This window comes from Narcine bancroftii, chromosome 5 (genome assembly GCF_036971445.1).
Source record: "Narcine bancroftii isolate sNarBan1 chromosome 5, sNarBan1.hap1, whole genome shotgun sequence".
In the NCBI taxonomy this organism is placed as follows: domain Eukaryota; kingdom Metazoa; phylum Chordata; class Chondrichthyes; order Torpediniformes; family Narcinidae; genus Narcine; species Narcine bancroftii.
This window is the reverse complement of record NC_091473.1, coordinates 132,504,818-132,526,845: the sequence shown is the minus strand read 5'-3', so window position 1 is coordinate 132,526,845 and position 22,028 is coordinate 132,504,818. Positions and strand designations below refer to the sequence as shown.

Below are 22,028 nucleotides of genomic sequence, written 5' to 3'. Positions count from 1 at the left end.
CATCAAGTCTGCCCCAACATTTAATCATTAACTGATCCATACCCCACTCAGTCCCAATGTCCGGCTTTGATGCCCTGGCTAATCAAGAACTTATCAATCTCTGTCTTCAATACACCCAATAAACTGGATTCCACAACCATCTGTAGAAACAAATCCCACAGATTTACTACCCTCTGACTAAAGAAGTACCTGTTCTAAGCCCTCTTGACCTAGACTCTCCTACGATGGGAAACAACCTTTCTACATCTACTCTTTCAACATTCAAAATCTTTCTATTATATCCCCTCCCCACCCATTCTCCTAAATTCCAATGAAGACAAGCCAAAAGCTGTCAAACACTCCTCATATGATAACCCTTTCATTCCTGGAATCATCCTAGTGAACCTCCTTTGAACCTTCTCCAACATCAGCACATTCTTTCATAAACAAGGACACCAAAACTGCTCACAGTAATCCAAGTGAGGTCTCATAAGGGCCTCAATATCACACCCTATTCTTATATTCTATTCCTCTTGAAATGAATGCCAGCATTGCATTTGCCTTCTTCACCACCAACTCAACATGCAAATTTATCGTCAGGCTATCCTGCACGAGAACTCCCAGGTCCCATTTGCATCTGGGAGTTTTCAATTCCCCCCCCATTTAAAAAATAGTCTGCCAATTTATATAAGTGCACTTTCTGACATTGCATTTCATTTGCCACTTCTCTTCTCATTCTCCTAATCTGTCTAAATCCTTCTGCAGCCTCTGTATTTGCTCTACACTACCTGCTCCTCCACCTACCTTTGTATCATCTGCAGACTTGGCCACAAAGCCATTCATTCCATAATCCAAATGATTAATATACAACATAAGAAGAAGTGGCCCCAACACTGACCCCTGTGTAATACCACTAGTAGCTGGCAGCCAATCAGAATATGATCCTTGTATTTCCAATGCTCTGCTTCCTGCCAATCAGCCAATGCTCAACCCACACGATTATGTTTCCTGCTATACCATGGGCTCTTATCTTGTTAAGTAGCCTCATGTGCGACACCTTGTCAAATGCATTCTGAAAATCCAAATACAAAACATCCACTGTATCTCCCTTATCCAGCCTGCTTGTCATTTCCTCAAAGAATTCCGATAAGTTTGTTAAGCAAAATTTTTCCTTAAGGAAACTCTGCTGGCTGTGGCCTGTCCTGTCATGTGCCTCCCAAGTACTCTGTAACCACATCCTTGACAATTGACTCCAAAATATTCCCAACCACTGACGTCATTTTCTTTCTGCTGCCTCACTCCTTTCTTGAATAGTGGGGTGACACTTGCGACTTTCCAGTCCTTTGGGACCGTGCCAGAATTTATTGATTCCTGAAAGATCATTAATAATGTCTCCATAATCTCTACCGCTATTTCCTTCAGGACTCAAGGGTGCAATCCATCTGGATCAAGATACATCCTTAGACCTTTCAACTTTCTGAGCACCTTCTCCCTTGAAATGGTAACTGCACTCACTTCCCTTCCCTGATTCTCTTCGACATCTGACACACTGCTAATGTCTTCCACAGTGAAGGCTGATGCAAAATACTCATGGAGTTCCTCTGCCATCTCCTCCATCATTTTCTAGTGGTCCAATATCTACTCTCACTTTTCTTTTACTCTTTAAATATTTGATGAAGCTTTTTGCATCCTCTTTGATATTATTTGCTCGCCTACTTTCATACTTCATCTCTTCCCTCCTTATAAATTTTATCTCAGCTTTTCTCCTTCCATATACTATTCTGTTCCAACATTCCCTTTTCTTTCTAAGATCTAGCAACAGTTTTGTTTTCTGTTTCACAGTTCCAGCATTGTTTTCTCTCTCTCTCCTCAGTTCCACTTCTATTTACACATCCAAGGACTTCACTACCCCACACCACCCTTTTCTACTCAATCTGTGCCAAAGAACAGTACGGCACAGGAACAGGCCCTTTAGCCAACAATGTCTGTGCCAAACATGAGGCCAAATTAAACTAAAGCCTGTTCCAGGGACTTTATCCTTAGCGATGTCCTCTGGTGTTTGCTTCACGTATCTCTTTTACAACTCCGCTCCCACTCTTTAAATGTGTCCTCTAGTAATGTGATTCAGGTGAAAAGATTCTGACTGTCTACCCTATCAATGCTGCTCAGAATTTTATAAACATTGGTCAGATCACCTCTCAGAATTTATTGTCATTAAAGTTAGTGTTTGTAGCAGCATCGATAGTGCAAACATTCATATTATAACCGTCCAACAAAATTACTATAAATTAAAAATAAATTTAAAAAATAGTGCACGAAAAGTAAGGCAGCGTCTATGGTTCACTGATTATTCAGGAATCTGATGGCAGAGGGGAAGAAGCCGTCCTTATGCCGCTGAGGGCTCGTCTCTAAGCTCCTGTACCTCTTTCCCTATAGTAGCAGAGTGAAGAGGGCAAGGTCTGGGTGGTGGTAGAGGCTGATTTTTTAAACTCTGCCTCAATTTTAACATTTAAGAAGAATTTGGAAATGTACATGGATGGGAGGGGCGTGAAGGGATAAGGACTGGGTGCATGTCAGTGGGACTAGGCAGAAAAAAATGATTTGGCACAGACTAGAAGGGCCGAAGAGGCATGTTTCTGTGCTGTAAAGATCTATGATTCTATATAGATGTCCTCGATGGAGTGAAGTCTGGTGCCTGTGATGTCGCAGGCCGAGTGAACAACCCTCTGGAGTTTATTCTTGTCCTGAGAGTTGGCACCTCTGTACCAGGCAAGGATGCAACCAGCCAAAATCAGCCTCTGACACTTCAGAGAAAACAACCCAAGTTTGTCCAACCTCTTTATCGCTCTTACCCTCTAATCCAGGCAGCATGAGAAGTCTGCAAACAAGGAGGATGAACAACATCACTTCCACAGCCTGCGCTCTCTCTACTTTCCCAATCTTACCCCTCGTTTTCTAACTTTTCCCAGTTGGAATGAAAGGTCATCGACTTGAAATGCCTACTCTGTTTTCCTTCTGCAGTTTTCTTGTCATTTCATTATTCAGGTTGCTTTTTTTTTTAGTTCTTTTAATTAAAAAATAAACTTTGCACACACAGTACCTTGCCACTTGAGCGATCCTTCCAATATAGCACCTTGTACACAAGTTCAGGTCCATAAATATCCCGTAGTGTTTTTAGAGTTTTATTTGAAAAGCGGATGTGAGTAAGTGGATCTTCTATTGTCAACTGAATTTGAGCATTAGTTGTTTTGTTGACTTTGAAGGTAGCTCGTCCAATCTTAGCTGATGTACAAAAAAATGCCAACATTAACCAGAAATAAAATATTTCTAATAAGAATATCATTTTATTGGTTTTATATTGTGATATAAAATACTATAGCATATTTGGACAATTATACATTTAATATAAAAGTGACATTAGTGTCATTCACTGTTTTACTACAGAAAGAAACATTCCTTTCTTCTACAGACTCAGGGTCTTGCAATATACAAATATGCTGGAGAAACTCAGCAGGCCGTGCAGTATCCACAGGAAGTAAAGAGTAACTAGCATTTCAAATAACATTTAATGTTACAGCACAGTATGGGCCCTTCGGCCCTCAATGTTGTGCTGACCTATATATTCCTACCAAAAATACGAAACCCTTCCTACTTCGTAACCCTCTATTTTTCTTTCATCCATGTACCTGTCTTAAATGCCCCAAATGTTTCAGCCTTCACTACCACCAAGGCATTCCAGGCACACACATCTCTCTGTGTAAAAAAACTTACCCTGATGTCTCCACTAAACCTTCCTCCCTTCACTTTGTACAGAAGTCCTCTGGTGTTTGCTCTTTCCACCCTGGAAAAAGGTGCTGGATGTCCACCTTTTCTATGCCTCTCAGAATCTTGTGGACCTTTATTAAATCTCCTCTTGTCCTTCTTTACTCCAACAAGAAAAATCTGAGCTCTGCTAACATTGCCTCCTAAGACTTAATTTCCAATCTAGGCAACATCCACGTAAATCTCCTCTGCACCCTCTCCATAGCTTTCACATTCTTCCTATAATGAGGTGACCAGAACTGAACACAATAAGTGTGGTCTCACCAGAGAATTGAAACATGACCTACTGACTCTTGAACTCAATCCCCCTATTTGGGCCTGACCTGTTTGTCAAGGTCTGGTGCCTCTGTCTTATGTGACTCAATTGCATGCACTTCCATTTCCAACTTGTGGCTTCAAGTACCACCCCAAAAATTTGAATAAAAACCTCGAGATTATAATTCATGGACAATATTGTCCTTATGTTGCTATTGTATTGGATGCAATTCTTCCTTGCTTTTACAGACTGTGAAAAATTGCAAACTATTAATTTTATATCATTCCATTCTGCAGAATTTTAGATAATAGAATGAGAGAGGTAGATCATTCAATCCTTCAGGCCTGGTATCCCCATTCATTAACAAGACTGAACCTCTGCTTCAAAGTGGCCACCTTTGGTCCAAGTTGGTCACCTATCCTAATATTCCCTAATACAATCTGGTCAAACATTTTTTCCCCCCCACTGTGCTGCTTTCACTACGCTACGCGAATACAGGTGATAGTATTCATAACATGAGACTCCTCTTCCTTTCAGAAGCAATAACCATATAGAACCATATAACAATTATAGTACAGAAACAGGCCATTTTAGCCCCTCTAGTCTGCACTGATTTAAGTGAACTCCACTAGTCCCACCCACCTGCTCCCTGTCCATAACCCTCCAATTCCCTCAGATCCATGCACTTCTCTTAAATGACAAAATTGACCCTGCTGCAACCCCCTCTTCTGGAAGGTCATTCCACTCAGCCACCACTCTCTGAGTGAAGAAGCTTCCTCTCATGTTACTTCTAAACTTTTTCCCCCTAACCCTTAACTTATGACCCCTCGTTCCAATCTCACCTACCGTCAAGGGGAAGAGCCTATTCACATCTACTCTATCTATTCCCCTCATAATTTTATATACCTCTATCAAATCCCCCCTCAATCTTCTACGCTCCAATGAATAAAGACCCAGTCTACTTAATCTTTCTCCGTATTCTAGATACTGCAATCCAGGCAACATCTTAGTAAATCTTACTTTCTTTTAAAAGTTGAATTGGAGGAGATTTAGTGTAAGGAGGTTCATCAGTTTCGTCTGTAATACTGCTGCTGAACGTGAGCACCTCTGCTGTATAGGTGTCCGTTACATTCTGCATCAAGCTGGTCAGGTCACAACTTGTGGATGCCATCCTGGTACACTCTGGCTTCTTCTTCCAGTTAGATTTAATGCTATGAAAAATTATTAAATTAATATTAAAATAAGAATCAGCATCAAGTTCCCATCTCAAATAAAATTTAACATCAATAGTTTCCCTCATTTAAGAAAATAATGGCAAAAGAACTGACAGAAACTAGTCCACAGGACCTGAGACTTTCTATTACACTGGACAACAAACATTTTGCTTCATGAACACCTTTGGGTCTTTCATATACTTTTTTTTTTAAAAAAGATACAACATATTTTTGAAATTTCCTGTCCTATTTTTAACCTGCTTCAAGCATAAAAACCACAAAGTGCAACATGCGATTGAAAATACATTTTCTGTATTCGCACTTGAACTTTCCAGCTGATCTGGGTGGAGTCAGTGATAAACCCAATGAAAGGTTTCACCAGGACATTGCGACCATGGAAAAGTGGTATCAGGGCAACTAGAATCCATCAGTGCTGGCCGACTATTGTTGGACACTGACACCAGGCATCAGATGCTGAGTACAAACAAAAATCAGTGGCAAAACATTTTTAGATCAGTTGAACTAATGCAATGTGTCAGCATCATTATGTGATTAAACAGGCTAAATTCAATAAAAGTTAATTTAATGTTTCTCCAACTTCCTACATGATACAGCAAATCCGAAATGATCTTCGTGTTCAGCTTGAAGTTATATCATAATCTCCAATTTTTTACAGGAAGCAAACCATTTGAAAAGAATTGCAGTCCAAAGTTATTGAAGTGAAAGGTACTGAGATTATAACCATATAACAATTACAGCACAGAAACAGGCCAGTTCGGCCCTTCTAGTCCATGCCGAACACCTTCCCCCACCCAGATTGCAGGGTTGAAACAGCAGAAATTGACAATATATCCTTTGCACATCCCATCTCTCTTCCTTCAAACTCTTCTGATTGCAAATGACAGAAGATATGCAAATTATATCTCTTTCTCTTGTTCCGATACCTTAGCACAAAGAGTCATAGACCCTATAGAAACAGGCCCCTCAGCCCACTAATTCTGTATGGACCATCAAACAACCATTTACTCTAAACACAATCAGTGGGGAAAAAAAGAATGGTCAACATTTCGATCCAGTCCTTTTCTGCACTCTTTCCTGTGTAACAATCTACACTAATCCTGCATTAATTACATTACTGCTGAATTAAAATATTATCTGGGCTTCATTCAGCAAAGTTATCTATTACATTATTATAATCTACCTCAGTAGCCAAATGTCTTTGAATGGAGACTAAAGCCAACCAAGACAATCTATCCTCACCCATTGTAGAACAAAGGTAAGACTTTATGTGTTTCAGCCAGCTAAAGGATTGTTCCGCAACTGCACTAGTTATTGGTAAGGTCAGAAAAATGTGGTACAATGAGGACAGGTTAGGATAAATGGAACACGTCATGGGCGATCATGAATCTTAGTACATTGTTGACAGTCGGTTTCTCAACACTTGAATTTGCCTTCCTGCTAGTGCCCATTATCTTTGTCAACGTCTTTGAATGAAAGAAACTCCTGTACAATTTGAATGATAGAAACTCCAGTACAATTTGAATGATAGAAACTCCTGTACAATTTCAATGAAAGAAACTCCTGTACAATTTGAATTATAGAAATTCCTGTACAATTTGAATGAAAGAAACTCCTGTACAATTTGAATGATAGAAACTCCAGTACAATTTGAATGATAGAAACTCCTGTACAATTTGAATGAAAGAAACTCCTGTACAATTTGAATGAAAGAAATTCCTGTACAATTTGAATGAAAGAAATTCCTGTACAATTTGAATGAAAGAAACTCCTGTACAATTTGAATGAAAGAAACTCCTGTACAATTTGAATGAAAGAAACTCCTGTACAATTTGAATGAAAGAAATTCCTGTACAATTTGAATGAAAGAAATTCCTGTACAATTTGAATGAAAGAAACTCCTGTACAATTTGAATGAAAGAAACTCCTGTACAATTTGAATGAAAGAAACTCCTGTACAATTTGAATGAAAGAAACCCCTGTACAATTTGAATGAAAGAAACTCCCGTACAATTTGAATGAAAGAAACTCCCGTAAAATTTGAATGAAACTCCCGTACAATTTGAATGAAAGAAACTCCTGTACAATTTGAATTATAGAAATTCCTGTACAATTTGAATGAAAGGAACTCCTGTACAATTTAAATGAAAGAAACTCCTGTACAATTTAAATGAAAGAAACTCCTGTAAAACTTGAATGAAAGAAACTCCTGTACAATTTGAATGAAAGAAACTCCTGTACAATTTGAATGAAAGAAACTCCTGTACAATTTGAATGAAGAAACTCCTGTACAATTTGAATGAAAGAAACTCCTGTACAATTTGAATGAAAGAAACTCCCATACAATTTGAATGAAAGAAACTCCCGTACAGTTTGAATGAAACTCCTGTACAATTTGAATGAAAGAAACTCCTGTACAATTTGAATTATAGAAATTCCTGTGCAATTTGAATGAAAGGAACTCCTGTACAATTTAAATGAAAGAAACTCCTGTACAATTTGAATGAAAGAAACTCCTGTACAATTTGAATGAAAGAAACTCCTGTACAATTTGAATGATAGAAACTCCTGTACAATTTCAATGAAAGAAACTCCTGTACAATTTGAATTATAGAAATTCCTGTACAATTTAAATGAAAGAAACTCCTGTACAATTTGAATGAAAGAAACTCCTGTACAATTTGAATGAAAGAAACTCCTGTACAATTTGAATGAAACTCCTGTACAATTTGAATGAAAGAAACTCCTGTACAATTTAAATGAAAGACACTCCTGTACAATTTGAATGAAAGAAACTCCTGTACAATTTGAATGAAAGAAACTCCTGTACAATTTAAATGAAAGAAACTCCTGTACAATTTAAATGAAAGAAACTCCTGTACAATTTAAATGAAAGAAACTCCTGTACAATTTAAATGAAAGAAACTCCTGTACAATTTGAATGATAGAAACTCCTGTACAATTTGAATGAAAGAAACTCCTGTACAATTTGAATGAAAGAAACTCCTGTACAATTTGAATGAAAGAAACTCCTGTACAATTTGAATGAAAGAAACTCCTGTTCAATTTGAATTATAGAAACTCCTGTACAATTTGAATGAAAGAAACTCCTGTACAATTTGATTGAAAGAAACTCCTGTACAATTTGAATGAAAGAAACTCTTGTACAATTTGAATGAATGAAATTCCTGTACAATTTGAATGAAAGAAATTCCTGTACAATTTGAATGAAAGAAATTCCTGTACAATTTGAATGAAAGAAACTCCTGTACAATTTGAATGAAAGAAACTCCTGTACAATTTGAATGAAAGAAACTCCTGTACAATTTGAATGAAAGAAACCCCTGTACAATTTGAATGAAAGAAACTCCCGTAAAATTTGAATGAAAGAAACTCCCGTAAAATTTGAATGAAACTCCCGTACAATTTGAATGAAAGAAACTCCCGTACAATTTGAATGAAAGAAACTCCTGTACAATTTGAATTATAGAAATTCCTGTACAATTTGAATGAAAGGAACTCCTGTACAATTTAAATGAAAGAAACTCCTGTACAATTTAAATGAAAGAAACTCCTGTACAACTTGAATGAAAGAAACTCCTGGACAATTTGAATGAAAGAAACTCCTGCACAATTTGAATGAAAGAAACTCCTGTACAATTTGAATGAAAGAAACTCCCGTACAATTTGAATGAAAGAAACTCCCGTACAGTTTGAATGAAACTCCCGTACAATTTGAATGAAAGAAACTCCTGTACAATTTGAATTATAGAAATTCCTGTGCAATTAGAATGAAAGGAACTCCTGTACAATTTAAATGAAAGAAACTCCTGTACAATTTGAATGAAAGAAACTCCTGTACAATTTGAATGAAAGAAACTCCTGTACAATTTGAATGAAACTCCTGTACAATTTGAATGAAAGAAACTCCTGTACAATTTAAATGAAAGAAACTCCTGTACAATTTAAATGACAGAAACTCCTGTACAATTTGAATGAAAGAAACTCCTGTACAATTTGAATGAAAGAAACTCCTGTACAATTTAAATGAAAGACACTCCTGTACAATTTGAATGAAAGAAACTCCTGTACAATTTGAATGAAAGAAACTCCTGTACAATTTAAATGAAAGAAACTCCTGTACAATTTAAATGAAAGAAACTCCTGTACAATTTAAATGAAAGAAACTCCTGTACAATTTAAATGAAAGAAACTCCTGTACAATTTAAATGAAAGAAACTCCTGTACAATTTAAATGAAAGAAACTCCTGTACAATTTAAATGAAAGAAACTCCTGTACAATTTGAATGATAGAAACTCCTGTACAATTTGAATGAAAGAAACTCCTGTACAATTTGAATGAAAGAAACTCCTGTACAATTTGAATGAAAGAAACTCCTGTACAATTTGAATGAAAGAAACTCCTGTTCAATTTGAATTATAGAAACCCCTGTACAATTTGAATGAAAGAAACTCCTGTACAATTTGATTGAAAGAAACTCCTGTACAATTTGAATGAAAGAAACTCTTGTACAATTTGAATGAATGAAATTCCTGTACAATTTGAATGAAAGAAATTCCTGTACAATTTGAATGAAAGAAACTCCTGTACAATTTGAATGAAAGAAACTCCTGTACAATTTGAATGAAAGAAACCCCTGTACAATTTGAATGAAAGAAACTCCTGGACAATTTGAATGAAAGAAACTCCTGGACAATTTGAATGAAAGAAACTCCTGTACAATTTGAATGTAAGAAACTCCTGTACAATTTGAATGAAAGAAACTCCTGTACAATTTGAATGAAAGAAACTCTTGTACAATTTGAATGAATGAAATTCCTGTACAATTTGAATGAAAGAAATTCCTGTACAATTTGAATGAAAGAAACTCCTGTACAATTTGAATGAAAGAAACTCCTGTACAATTTGAATGAAAGAAACTCCTGTACAATTTAAATGAAAGAAACTCCTGTACAATTTAAATGAAAGAAACTCCTGTACAATTTAAATGAAAGAAACTCCTGTACAATATAAATGAAAGAAACTCCTGTACAATTTAAATGAAAGAAACTCCTGTACAATTTAAATGAAAGAAACTCCTGTACAATTTAAATGAAAGAAACTCCTGTACAATTTGAATGATAGAAACTCCTGTACAATTTGAATGAAAGAAACTCCTGTACAATTTGAATGAAAGAAACTCCTGTACAATTTGAATGAAAGAAACTCCTGTACAATTTGAATGAAAGAAACTCCTGTACAATTTGAATGAAAGAAACTCCTGTACAATTTGAATGAAAGAAACTCCTGTTCAATTTGAATTATATAAACTCCTGTACAATTTGAATGAAAGAAACTCCTGTACAATTTGATTGAAAGAAACTCCTGTACAATTTGAATGAAAGAAACTCTTGTACAATTTGAATGAATGAAATTCCTGTACAATTTGAATGAAAGAAATTCCTGTACAATTTGAATGAAAGAAACTCTTGTACAATTTGAATGAAAGAAACTCCTGTACAATTTGAATGAAAGAAACCCCTGTACAATTTGAATGAAAGAAACTCCTGGACAATTTGAATGAAAGAAACTCCTGGACAATTTGAATGAAAGAAACTCCTGTACAATTTGAATGTAAGAAACTCCTGTACAATTTGAATGAAAGAAACTCCTGTACAATTTGAATGAAAGAAACTCTTGTACAATTTGAATGAATGAAATTCCTGTACAATTTGAATGAAAGAAATTCCTGTACAATTTGAATGAAAGAAACTCCTGTACAATTTGAATGAAAGAAACCCCTGTACAATTTGAATGAAAGAAACTCCTGTACAATTTGAATGAAAGAAACCCCTGTACAATTTGAATGAAAGAAACTCCTGTACAATTTGAATGAAAGAAACTCCTGTACAATTTGAATGAAAGAAACTCCTGTACAATTTGAATGTAAGAAACTCCTGTACAATTTGAATGAAAGAAACTCCTGTACAATTTGAATGAAAGAAACTCCTGTACAATTTGAATGAAAGAAACTCCTGTACAATTTGAATGAAAGAAACTCCTGTACAATTTGAATGAAACTCCTGTACAATTTGAAAGAAACTCTTGTACAATTTGAATGAAAGAAATTCCTGTACAATTTGAATTATAGAAACTCCTGTACAATTTGAATTATAGAAACTCCTGTACAATTTGAATGAAAGAAACTCCTGTACTATCCTGTCGATGACATCTGAGTGCATGTCTGGTGAAAATTCTAATTTGTTCACATTATCTGCATTGTCAAAATGCTTTGGATCTAAACCACTAAGTTTTGAAGCCACATTTTTAAAATGCTCAAATCTTTTACTTGTGCTGTTTATAACAGAATCTGAGGACACCAAATAGGATTCAACTATGAATTTCTTTCGGGCATCAAATATTCCTTCATCCTCTGCAATTTCTTCTTATCTTCCAGTTCATACCCTATCACCCTGCACACCCGAGCATTTCAAGTGCTGATCTACATACTTCTTAAAAGCACCTGCCTTTACACCCTCCTCACAAAGTCTGCTCCAGATTGCCAACACCCCTTAAGGAAAAAAGGTTTTCCTCAGATCACCCCCAAATATCTCACGTAACATCCCTCAGTCTAAATGCCCTCTGGTTATCCACCTTTGTGCCATGGAAAGAAAAATCCCTGCCCCTGTCTATGCTCCTCATATGTTTATTCCCCTCCATCAAGAATCCCTCAGCTTTTTCCATTCCAATAAAATCAAAACCTAGACCTTCCTCATCTCTGAAATGGTTGTCCTGGTGAATCTCTGCTCCATCCATTCTTGTACAATCAACTTTCTTGTTGTATGGTGACCAGTACTGTAACGATGTCCTATCCAATGTTGCATAAAAGGCAGATCCTGTTGGACAAATTTACTGGAGTTCTTTGAGGATATAATGAGTGTGGTAGATAGAGGGGAGCAAATGGTCATTGTTTATCTGGATTTCCAGAAGGTGTTCGATAAGGAGCTGCATGAAAGACTTATACAAAGATAAGGATGCATGGAATTGGGGATGATGTATGGATAGAGGATTGGTCAAACAATAGAAAGCAGAGAGTTGGGGTGCAGGTGTGTTTTTCTGGTTGACAATCAATGGTGAGCAGGGTGGCACAGGGGTCGGTGCAGCGCCTGCAACTGTTCACAACATACATAAATGATCTGGAAGAGGGGACAGAGTGTAATGTATCTAATTTTGCTGATGACACTAAATTGAGTGGAAAAGCAAGAGGAAACAGAGAGTCTGCAGAGAGATATAGATAGGTTAAGTGAGTGGGCAAGGGTCTGGCAGATGTTGGCAAATGTGAGGTTTCAACTTGGAAGAAAGAATGGAAGATCAGATTATTATTGAAATTTCAAGCAATTGCAGCATGCTGATGAGAAGGAGGACTTGGGAGCGCTTGTGCATGAATCGCAAAAGGTTGGTGCAAGAAGGCAAATGGAATGTTGGCCTTCGTTGCTAGAGACATTGAATTTAAGAGCAGGGTAGTTATGCTGCAACTGGACAAGGTAGTGGTGAGACCGCTCATCAGAAATGGAAAAATGAGAAAACAAGTCGTCAGTTTCTTCATTCTCTGCCACCAAAAACTGAAAACCAGAGGCTCCAATAGCTCAGTGGTTTGACCAATGGTCTTGTAAACCAGGGGTTGCTAGTTTGATCCTCGCTGGGGCCTCATTTCTGTGAGGAGCGCTGGACAAAGTAGCAGCTCTCTGTCTTCCTTCCAGTAGACAAAGGTAAAGAATTTCATATCTGTAACATTCTAATTAATTCCAATAGTGGAACCTTTACCTTTCTTCATCTCTCCCCCGTACCACCGGCCTGCCTGTCTTACTAACTCACTAAATGCTGTTCTGCTGTCCCTGCATTATTGCTAATCACATCTCTGATAATCACATCCAAATCACGTAATAAATAATAAAGGTTCTCATGGTACACCACTGGCCATCCATCCAATCAGGGAGTGATCAAAGGCTGTGTTTGGAGCCAGTAAGGTCTATTTAGACATTTGGTCTCCACTGAAATCATTACTCCACTGAATAGTGACATTGGGTGACAAAGAGAAGCAGCTTCTCAAATTGTTTAATTCCAGAAGATTTGTTTTAATTAGTCCCATCCTAATGAAATGAAATTCTACTCCTGCTTGATTTATAAAGGTAGAGGCAAGATTAACAAACTTTATTTATGAACTTTCTTTTCTTTGGCTTGGCTTCGCGGACGAAGATTTATGGAGGGGGTAAAAAGTCCACGTCAGCTGCAGGCTCGTTTGTGGCTGACAAGTCCAATGCGGGACAGGCAGACACAATTGCAGCGGTTGCAGGGGAAAATTGGTTGGTTGGGGTTGGGTGTTGGGTTTTTCCTCCTTTGCCTTTTGTCAGTGAGATGGGCTCTGCGGTCTTCTTCAAAGGAGGTTGCTGCCCGCCAAACTGTGAGGCGCCAAGATGCACGGTTTGAGGCGTTATCAGCCCACTGGCGGTGGTCAATGTGGCAGGCACCAAGAGATTTCTTTAGGCAGTCCTTGTACCTTTTCTTTGGTGCACCTCTGTCACGGTGGCCAGTGGAGAGCTCGCCATATAACACGATCTTGGGAAGGCGATGGTCCTCCATCCTGGAGACGTGACCCATCCTTGCTTAATGGTAATAACGAGTTTATTATCATACACATAAATACAATGAACATATACATTGAACTCATTTACAAACTCACATCTTTATGCTAAGGGAAGCAGACAGGTTTTGAACAGACAGATCTATGGGGAATTGGCACAGCAGGGAAGTACAGTGGATGTCGAATGGTGGAGCAAGTTTGAGGGATTGAGTAGACTTTTCCTTTTCTCTTATGTCAGAGAGTTTGGCACACATCTCGACACAAAATCACACGACGTCAGTCAGGGGCACAGTACTAATGTTTTTAGGTGCCGGAGCTCACCAAAAACGGTGACAAGGAGATGCCTGGAGCGGCCCCATGAGGTGCCGGAGTGCCGCTCCGGAGTGCTCCTGCAGCACCGCACCTCTGATGTCAGTTCTATTTGGTACTTTATGACAGTAAAGTTTATCCTCATATTTCCATAATTTCTTGCAACAAAAATATCAATGGTCACAAACTCAAACTATCATCATTAAGTTGCAGTTCGAACACAGAACACTTTGAGTCATGGCTGCATTTACTTGTTGCAATAAAACATCTGTCAGGCAAAGTTCATGTACAGACAATTAAGACTCCAGATTATATTGCTGCACAGGCATTAATCCACAAAAGAACTTCAACAGCTGCATGCAAGTAATCTATAGCTAACACAACAAAAGCGCATTGAGCAGAACTGCCCTCGTAGATGCTGTTAAGATAACACTTTAAAAGTAAGAGTTCTGACAAGATCTGATGCGTTTACTTCTGCAACAGCCAATCTATAAAAAAATACTTTGAAACCACTCCTTCTTTAAACTTTGCCCTGTTGTTCAACAGTATTGCCACATAACATCCTGGGATTTTGGCTCTTTGCTTCAGGTTTAGACTTTAAAAAAATTAAAATGAAGCAGGTTGAGAGGATAGAGAAAGAGGGCGAAGCGGTCGATGGGGAGGGAAGGTGGAGCTTGGACCGATACAAAGTATTTAACATTTTAAAATTTAAATTTAGACAGGTGGAGTGGGTGGCGGGGGTGGGGGGGGGGGGTTCAAGGGAGATAAGTAGGGCAATTTATTTTTACACAGAGAGTGGTGGGTACCCAGAAGGGGCTACGGGGGTTAGTGGTGGAAGCAGATACAACAGTAGCATTTAAAAGGTTTCGGGATAGACACAGGAATATGGAGGGATATAGACCAAGTGCAACCAGCAGAGTTTTAATTTGATTTGGACACTACTTTGGGACAAAATGTGGTGTTAAATAAAACAAATGATTTAAGATTCTTATAAAACAGATGTAATATTACGTGAATTTGCATTCGCCCTCCGCAGAAATTGCCTGGAGAAAGAAAAGCAAAACAGAGTTCCCTCAGACTCGCTGTGTGTCGGTGGATTGGCCTCCAGCCGCACAGAATCCAGTCCAAACCATCCACAACTCAAGCTCCAGATCCAAACCTCCGACACGATCAGGAAGCTTTCAGCGACTGAGGCCCCTCGGGAGCCCCTCCCGTCCTTGGCGCTCTCTCGCATCCCGGAGTAAAGTGTTACAGTGTAACAGGAGAGTTAACACGGTCCACGTTGAGGTAGGGTTGTGAGAACAACAAATCACCTTGTAGCGTAGGTTCATGGCTTGCCTGTTATCAGGAAGTAGAAGTAAAGCAAAATGACTTGTGCGAGGCCAGATTTGAGGAGAGTGTTCCACAGTCCTAAATTATGAAGTCAAAGGCTTTCTCTTCTTTGGCTTGGCTTTGCGGACGAAGATTTATGGAGGGGTATGTCCACATCTGCTGCAGGCTCGTTGGTGACTGACAAGTCTGATGCGGGACAGGCAGGCACGGTTGCAAGGGAAAATTGGTGGGTTGGGGTTGGGTGTTGGAGTTTTCCTCCTTTGTCTTTTGTCAGTGAGGTGGGCTCTGTGGTCTTCTTCAAAGAAGGTTGCTGCCCGCCGAACTGTGAAGCGCCAAGATGCACGGTTGGAGGCGATATCAGCCCACTGGCGGTGGTCAATGTGGCAGGCACCAAGAGATTTCTTTAAGCAGTCCTTATACCTCTTCGTTGGTGCACCTCTGTCTCGGTGGCCAGTGGAGAGCTCGCCATAGAACACGATCTTGGGAAGGTGATGGTCCTCCATTCTGGAGACGTGACCCACCCAGCGCAGTTGGGTCTTCAGCAGCATGGATTCGATGCTTGCGGACTCTGCCAGCTTGAGTACTTCGATGTTGGTGATGAAGTCATTCCAATGAATGTTGAGGATGGAGCGGAGACAGCGCTGATGGAAGCATTCTAGGAGCCCTAGGTGATGCCGGTAGAGGACCCATGATTCGGAGCTGAACAGGAGCATGAGTATGACAACGGCTCTGTACACGCTGATCTTTGTGTGTTTCTTCAGGTAGTAAAGGTGCTGCCGCTGCCGGAGGCCTGAGGACCCACTGCCGCCTGAGGTCCTGCCTGAGGTAACGGCCGCATCACAGGGAGAGACAGCCAGCTGAGACCGGACCTGCCTGCACCGCTGCCCGAGCACTGAACACATAGTGGTGGTGCTGTTCCCTGCATTCCCTTGGAGTTACCATACAGATGAGAGCAGTTACAACAGACAAACCACATCATTCATACGCCCAACTCCCATAATCGACACTTTAAACCTAGCAATATAGCAGGGAGACATTACTAGGCAGAGAGAGGAAAAGTTTCAAGGATGTGCTTTCTTCCACAATTAAACGTTTTTGGCTTGATTTGGGTAATTTATTAGAACGAATAACTGGAGTAAGATTACCACAGGATCCAATATTATTTTTACTGGCAGACATGAGAGGAAATTAAACCGAAATTAGAATTGAATATGTATCAAGTAAAATTTGTTCAAATTGCCTTGGCAATAGCTAGAAAATGTACTGCTATAACTTGGAAGTTGGATACTGATCTGGGAATGGATACATGGCATGTAGAAGTTTGGAGTTGTATTCCACTTGAGAAAATTACTTAAGAGAAAAACAAACACACACACACACACACACACACACACACACACACACACACACACACACACACACACACACACACACACACACACACACACACACACACACACACACACACACACACACACACACACACACACACACACACACACACACACACACAAGTTTAAAAGCATTGGAAAGTGAAGTGCTCCTGTTTAGTTTACTTGTCCCTTTACTTTTTTCTTTTTATTTTCTTTTAGTTTGTACGAGGTTGTGGGGATGGGGGGGGGGATTTAGAGGAGGTTTTTCTTTCTTTTTTTTTTAAATACAAAATACCACATGTATTTAGATTAAGTTTGAAATATTGTGATATGTTTGTTAAGTGGTTTAATATTAAATATTTTTTTTTAAAAACGTATATGGTTAAAGCATCCTTGATGAAATGGAACATGCCCACTGATTCCTGGGAATCCTTGGTCCATGACTATTCAACATGAGACCAACATTGGGGCAGTATTCAGAATGCCAAGTTGATGCATTGCTGGCATACAAGAGGTAAATAGCAGAAGTGTGTCCCAACTCACAAACCGTCCACTTGCCTGCACTTTGTGTTCTTTCCACAGAAGCATCTGTGGTTCCCACAGTGGCCTCATCAGCTATTTCATAACCCAAAAACACAGAGTAGCAACCCAGAGTCACTGGCAAAGAGCTCCTGGATCTCCTTAAATACAGTAAAATCTCTGGTTTCTGGAATTCAGGAAACTGGCAGCCTCAAACAACCAGCAAAAAAAAATGAGGAAAATAAATTTAAAACATTAAAATAAACAGAAATGAAATGGGTAAAAAATACACAAGTTTAAAATTGTAAATGTTCTCTTTGGTGAGGATGGGAGCAAATATTCAGCCAGTGGCGAGCCTTGGTCATGCTTTGCTCATATAGCAGCTGTTTGAATAGTTGTGTGTAACAGCCACGGCATCACCCAGGATGAAGAACTGGTTGATGCCACTCACCATTGGGGTGACTCTCTTAAAGTGTCTCCTTATTCTTGCTTAGTAAGAATTACCCTGGTCAGACGCTTTATCTATAGGGGGTTGATTACCTATAATGTTATTGTTCACCTTTCAGGCAGCTCCATGGAGGGGGAGGAACCTGCAGATGCAGCAACAGTTAAATGTTTTCAAAGAATGTGACTGAAAATAAAGAAATATGCTTTCAGGTTTATCTGTTCATCTAAATGAAGTTTGTTTAGTGTATGTACAGTATAGTATTTTTGTCTTTTAAACTGTTTATTTTTAATGCAGGTGTATTAGTTAGGCATTGTAAGAGTAAATCTCAAACAACCAGAAAAAAACACTTATTCAGAATCTCCCAATCCCCATAGGTGCTAGATGCAGAGGTTTTACTGTTCAAAATAATTAAAAGACCACTCTGCATTGCAAAGCTTCTCTTGAAGTCAGTATTGGGTTTATTACTAATTTTTGTTACATTTTGGTATGCCCTACGAATAATGTTATCGACCCAATTAAACAACGTCATTACCTTAAAGGTTTCGATCAGCATTTTTTTCTCTGAAGAAAATAACCCAACACTGTTCAGACTTTCCAATTAAGCAGCAGATATGTATCAATTGCATCTTCTTCCTTGCCTCCACATCCTTTCTGTAATATTGAGACAGTAAACTACATGGTTCTCTGTTCAGAATAAGCAAGGCTCGAAGAAGAGTTGCATGCTTTTCAATTCATTTGCTTTAAAAAGCATCAGCTGCCACTTTGGTTCACAAATTCAAACTAACCTGTAACACCGCTTGCAGTAATTTGTCTATTTGTTTCCTTAAATTTTCCATTTATTCCTACAGCGTAGAAGGAGGCAATTTCACACCAGGTCTACGCCTGCCCACAGAGCAGTGCTATTCCTTGCCGATCTTGAGTTCCTCCAGCATTTTAAACTACAAACTGCAAACTTCCGTGTTTCACTCTTTCCTTTAAGAGGTTAGAAGATGGACAAATGCAGGCGGATGGGAGAATGCATGGTCTACAGGATTGAGTTGGGCCAAAAGGCCTGACATATGCTTCAGGCCTCTCTGATAGTGAAACGCCACTTCCCACCCTTTGCAGTGTGTGTTTGTGTCTTCTTTGAATCCTTGCTTTCAGCTTTCAGCCGTTTAGTTCATTTATAATCATTAAATTTGTGTTCCTTGCACACAAATTTACTGTCCTTCTAAAAATCCACAATAGTTACGTCTACCACATTATCCTTGTGTATTCTTTGTCTTTCTTTACTTCTGTAAAGAATCCAATAAAATTGGTCAAATGTGACATTCCTTATTTAAATGCCAACTGCCTGATCTATTTTATTTCTGACTGCCAGATGTTTTTCAATCACTTCTTTAGATAAATATTCCTTTTTCCATTTCTTACCAACATTGTTTTAAAATCTCTGGACTGGTTTTATTGCCCCTTTTAAATACAGTAAACACGACAGTTGCTTTTCCACTGGCTCCATTCCCTGTTCCGATGAATCATTGTTCATGGGGAGCAGTCCTATTGCTGTCTCAAGCGCAGCACCATCTTCCATGACTGCTCTACAAATTAACCTTGGAATTTGTGGCCTTACTGGTAGAACTCAAGTCAAGGGGAAGCTGAGATCAAGTTGCAAAATGTTCCTCTTTGATTATAATTCAAGGGTTGCTTCCAGTTTTACTGGCCAAGAAACAGTTCAATAACTGAAGCACAATGGAGAGGGAAACCATCAGTATTCTGGGCCTGAGTTATGGATCTCTTATTTAGATCTGAGTGATCTTATTTAGAGAAGTCAGTTTTTTTTAAGCAAGTTATGCAAAGGGATAAACTACCAGTGGATAAATTTGCTAGCATCTTGTGGTTGAAGGACCCACACAAGCTATGGGCAGCTGGAGAACCAGGTATCAAAACCGAGATTCGAGAGGGTGCTGAGGGCAAGAAGGGCTCCTGAAGCACCTTGGTCGCTGAAGGCTTCTTGATTATTTTGGAGCTTGTTGCCTATGGTTTGAACTGAAGTCTGTGTGGCTGTAAAGGCCATGGGAGCCCTGGAGGCGAATCCACGGAGACTTGATGCCCTCTGAAGGGTCTCCCTTTTGCTTCTTTTTCTCCTATTGTTAAGGGCAACTGGCAATGCTCATGGTGACTCTTTGCTTGCCTTACAGCAAACCAAATTTGAAGTACAGGTATACCCTGCTTTACAAGACTAGAGAGTTCCTATGAAACCTTCTGTAAGCCAAAATGGTGTAAAGACCTTTCACTACTATTCAAGGCTATTTTCGTAAAAGCAAAAATCCCATTCAAATTTCTTTTGGATGCCAATCACAGGTGTCTTCATAAAAGTGAATTTTCATAAAGTGAGTTTTTGTCAAACGGAGTATAGCTGTATATCACGTACATTACATTTACAATGTGAACCTTTAAAATAAATCCCTTTCCCACACAAAACACATTTGATGTCCAGATTTTAGCATCAACTGGTGGAGGCAGAGAAAGGTGGAAATGTTCTGAACCAAGGCACTAAATGGATGCATCATCGGTGTAAAGTTTCTTCAGGCATCAGTTTAGATATGTTATAGATCTTTTAAGACTGCAACCTCATGTTGAATCCTGAATCCACTCCTGAATTTTACTGACTACTCACTGGAGATGCAGGTAATACAGTGCACCAGCACTAAATGGAACGCCATGATTTGTGCCTGGGTTGGCATGCAGTCATAAAGGAAGCAGTGTGTGGGGTAAATTAGTGGAGTTAATGCACAACATCTGTGAGCTACTTGATTTAATGGTGCTATGAGTTTCTCCCCCCCACCACACTGCCCCCAACATGTGCCTCTCTTTGGATGTTGGCAGAAGAAGACTCAGATTACTTAACTAGCAACAGTATCTGTCACATTTGTGGCCCGAAATGTGAAGTTAATAAAACATCAAACACAAGTTTTATCAGGTAAACTTCTCAGTGTCTTTTTATTTTCCCGTTTCCTTTGTTCTCCTGCTTGTGCTCTTATCTCTCTCATACCACGTGACTTCCAGTACATCTCATACATATTCATTATCATGACATCCCTCCTTTAATCAGAAATAAACTTTACCTTCACTTACCAATATCCCTCGGAAACATACAAACATCGTAACTAATGGTAATACTATAACTCAACTACATAAAATTTACTTCCTACAGCATTCATACATGCACTTTATGATATAAGATTAAATACTGTCCCAAAGTTCTTATTAAAACTATGGCACAAAGTCTTCGTATCGTTTGGGCACTTTCCAGTTTCGTTTCGGCCTGCCTGCGATATTGTCGTCGCTTCTCTGTTGTTCACTCTCAGCGTCGAACATACAGCTCGCCACGGCTTCGGGTGTTTCTGGCGCTCTAGTCACTTCATCAGGAATGCTGGTAACTGCCTCTGGAACATCATCAGGTCTCTCAGTTTCAGCATCTCGTATTGGCCTTTCAACCTCTTCGCTCGATGTATCTCTGGACAGGTACCTTTTTACACCTGATACATTTCTCTTATACAGGACTCCAGTCAGAGACTTGACTGTCACCATACTGCCACTTCTGGATACGACAGTATAGGGTTGATGGTAATAAGGTGTGTCTAGCTTACCACCAGTTTCATGCCTCACTAGAACATTATCTCCTGGCATGATGTCTGAGTACTTGGCTCCACGTTTCGAATCTGTGTACAGCTTTGCTGCAACTTTCTTTTCAGCATCGTGGTCCCTCATCTCCTGGTCGTCTCGGATTTCCTTTATTTCTGGCATTTTTGTGCAGATTTTTCTCCCAAAAAATGCTACTGCAGGACTTTTTCAAGTGGTTGCATGAGGCGTTGCTCGATAGACAGCCACATAAGATAGCAATGCTTCTCGCCAATTTTGTCCTTCTGCGTCTGCAATCCTCAATGGTTTTTCAATGGACTGACTTTGTCTCTCTACTTCTCCGTTGGCTTGTGGCCATTTCGGAGTTACTTTATGATGGTGGATACCTGTGGTCCTCATTTATTCCGCAAATGTCTCTGAAATGAATTGTGGACCATTGTCAGAGTATAATGTAACAGGTAATCCATATCTTGCGAATATCTCTGTTAATGCTTGTAT

The 22,028-nt window shown here is 39.1% G+C and overlaps 1 protein-coding gene across 1 annotated transcript in view; it reads right to left on the bottom strand.

Annotated features, from left to right (window-relative positions):
- The window catches only part of f3a (coagulation factor IIIa), a 51,120-nt gene that overhangs the window by 8,896 nt on the left and 20,196 nt on the right, over positions 1–22,028 (bottom strand). The window contains exons 3-4 of the mRNA XM_069939085.1: positions 5,078–5,268; positions 3,080–3,261 (exon numbers count right to left, since the gene is read on the bottom strand). Of these exons, the coding sequence (XP_069795186.1) occupies positions 3,080–3,261; positions 5,078–5,268 (373 nt within the window). The remainder of the gene's footprint in view (positions 1–3,079; positions 3,262–5,077; positions 5,269–22,028) is intronic.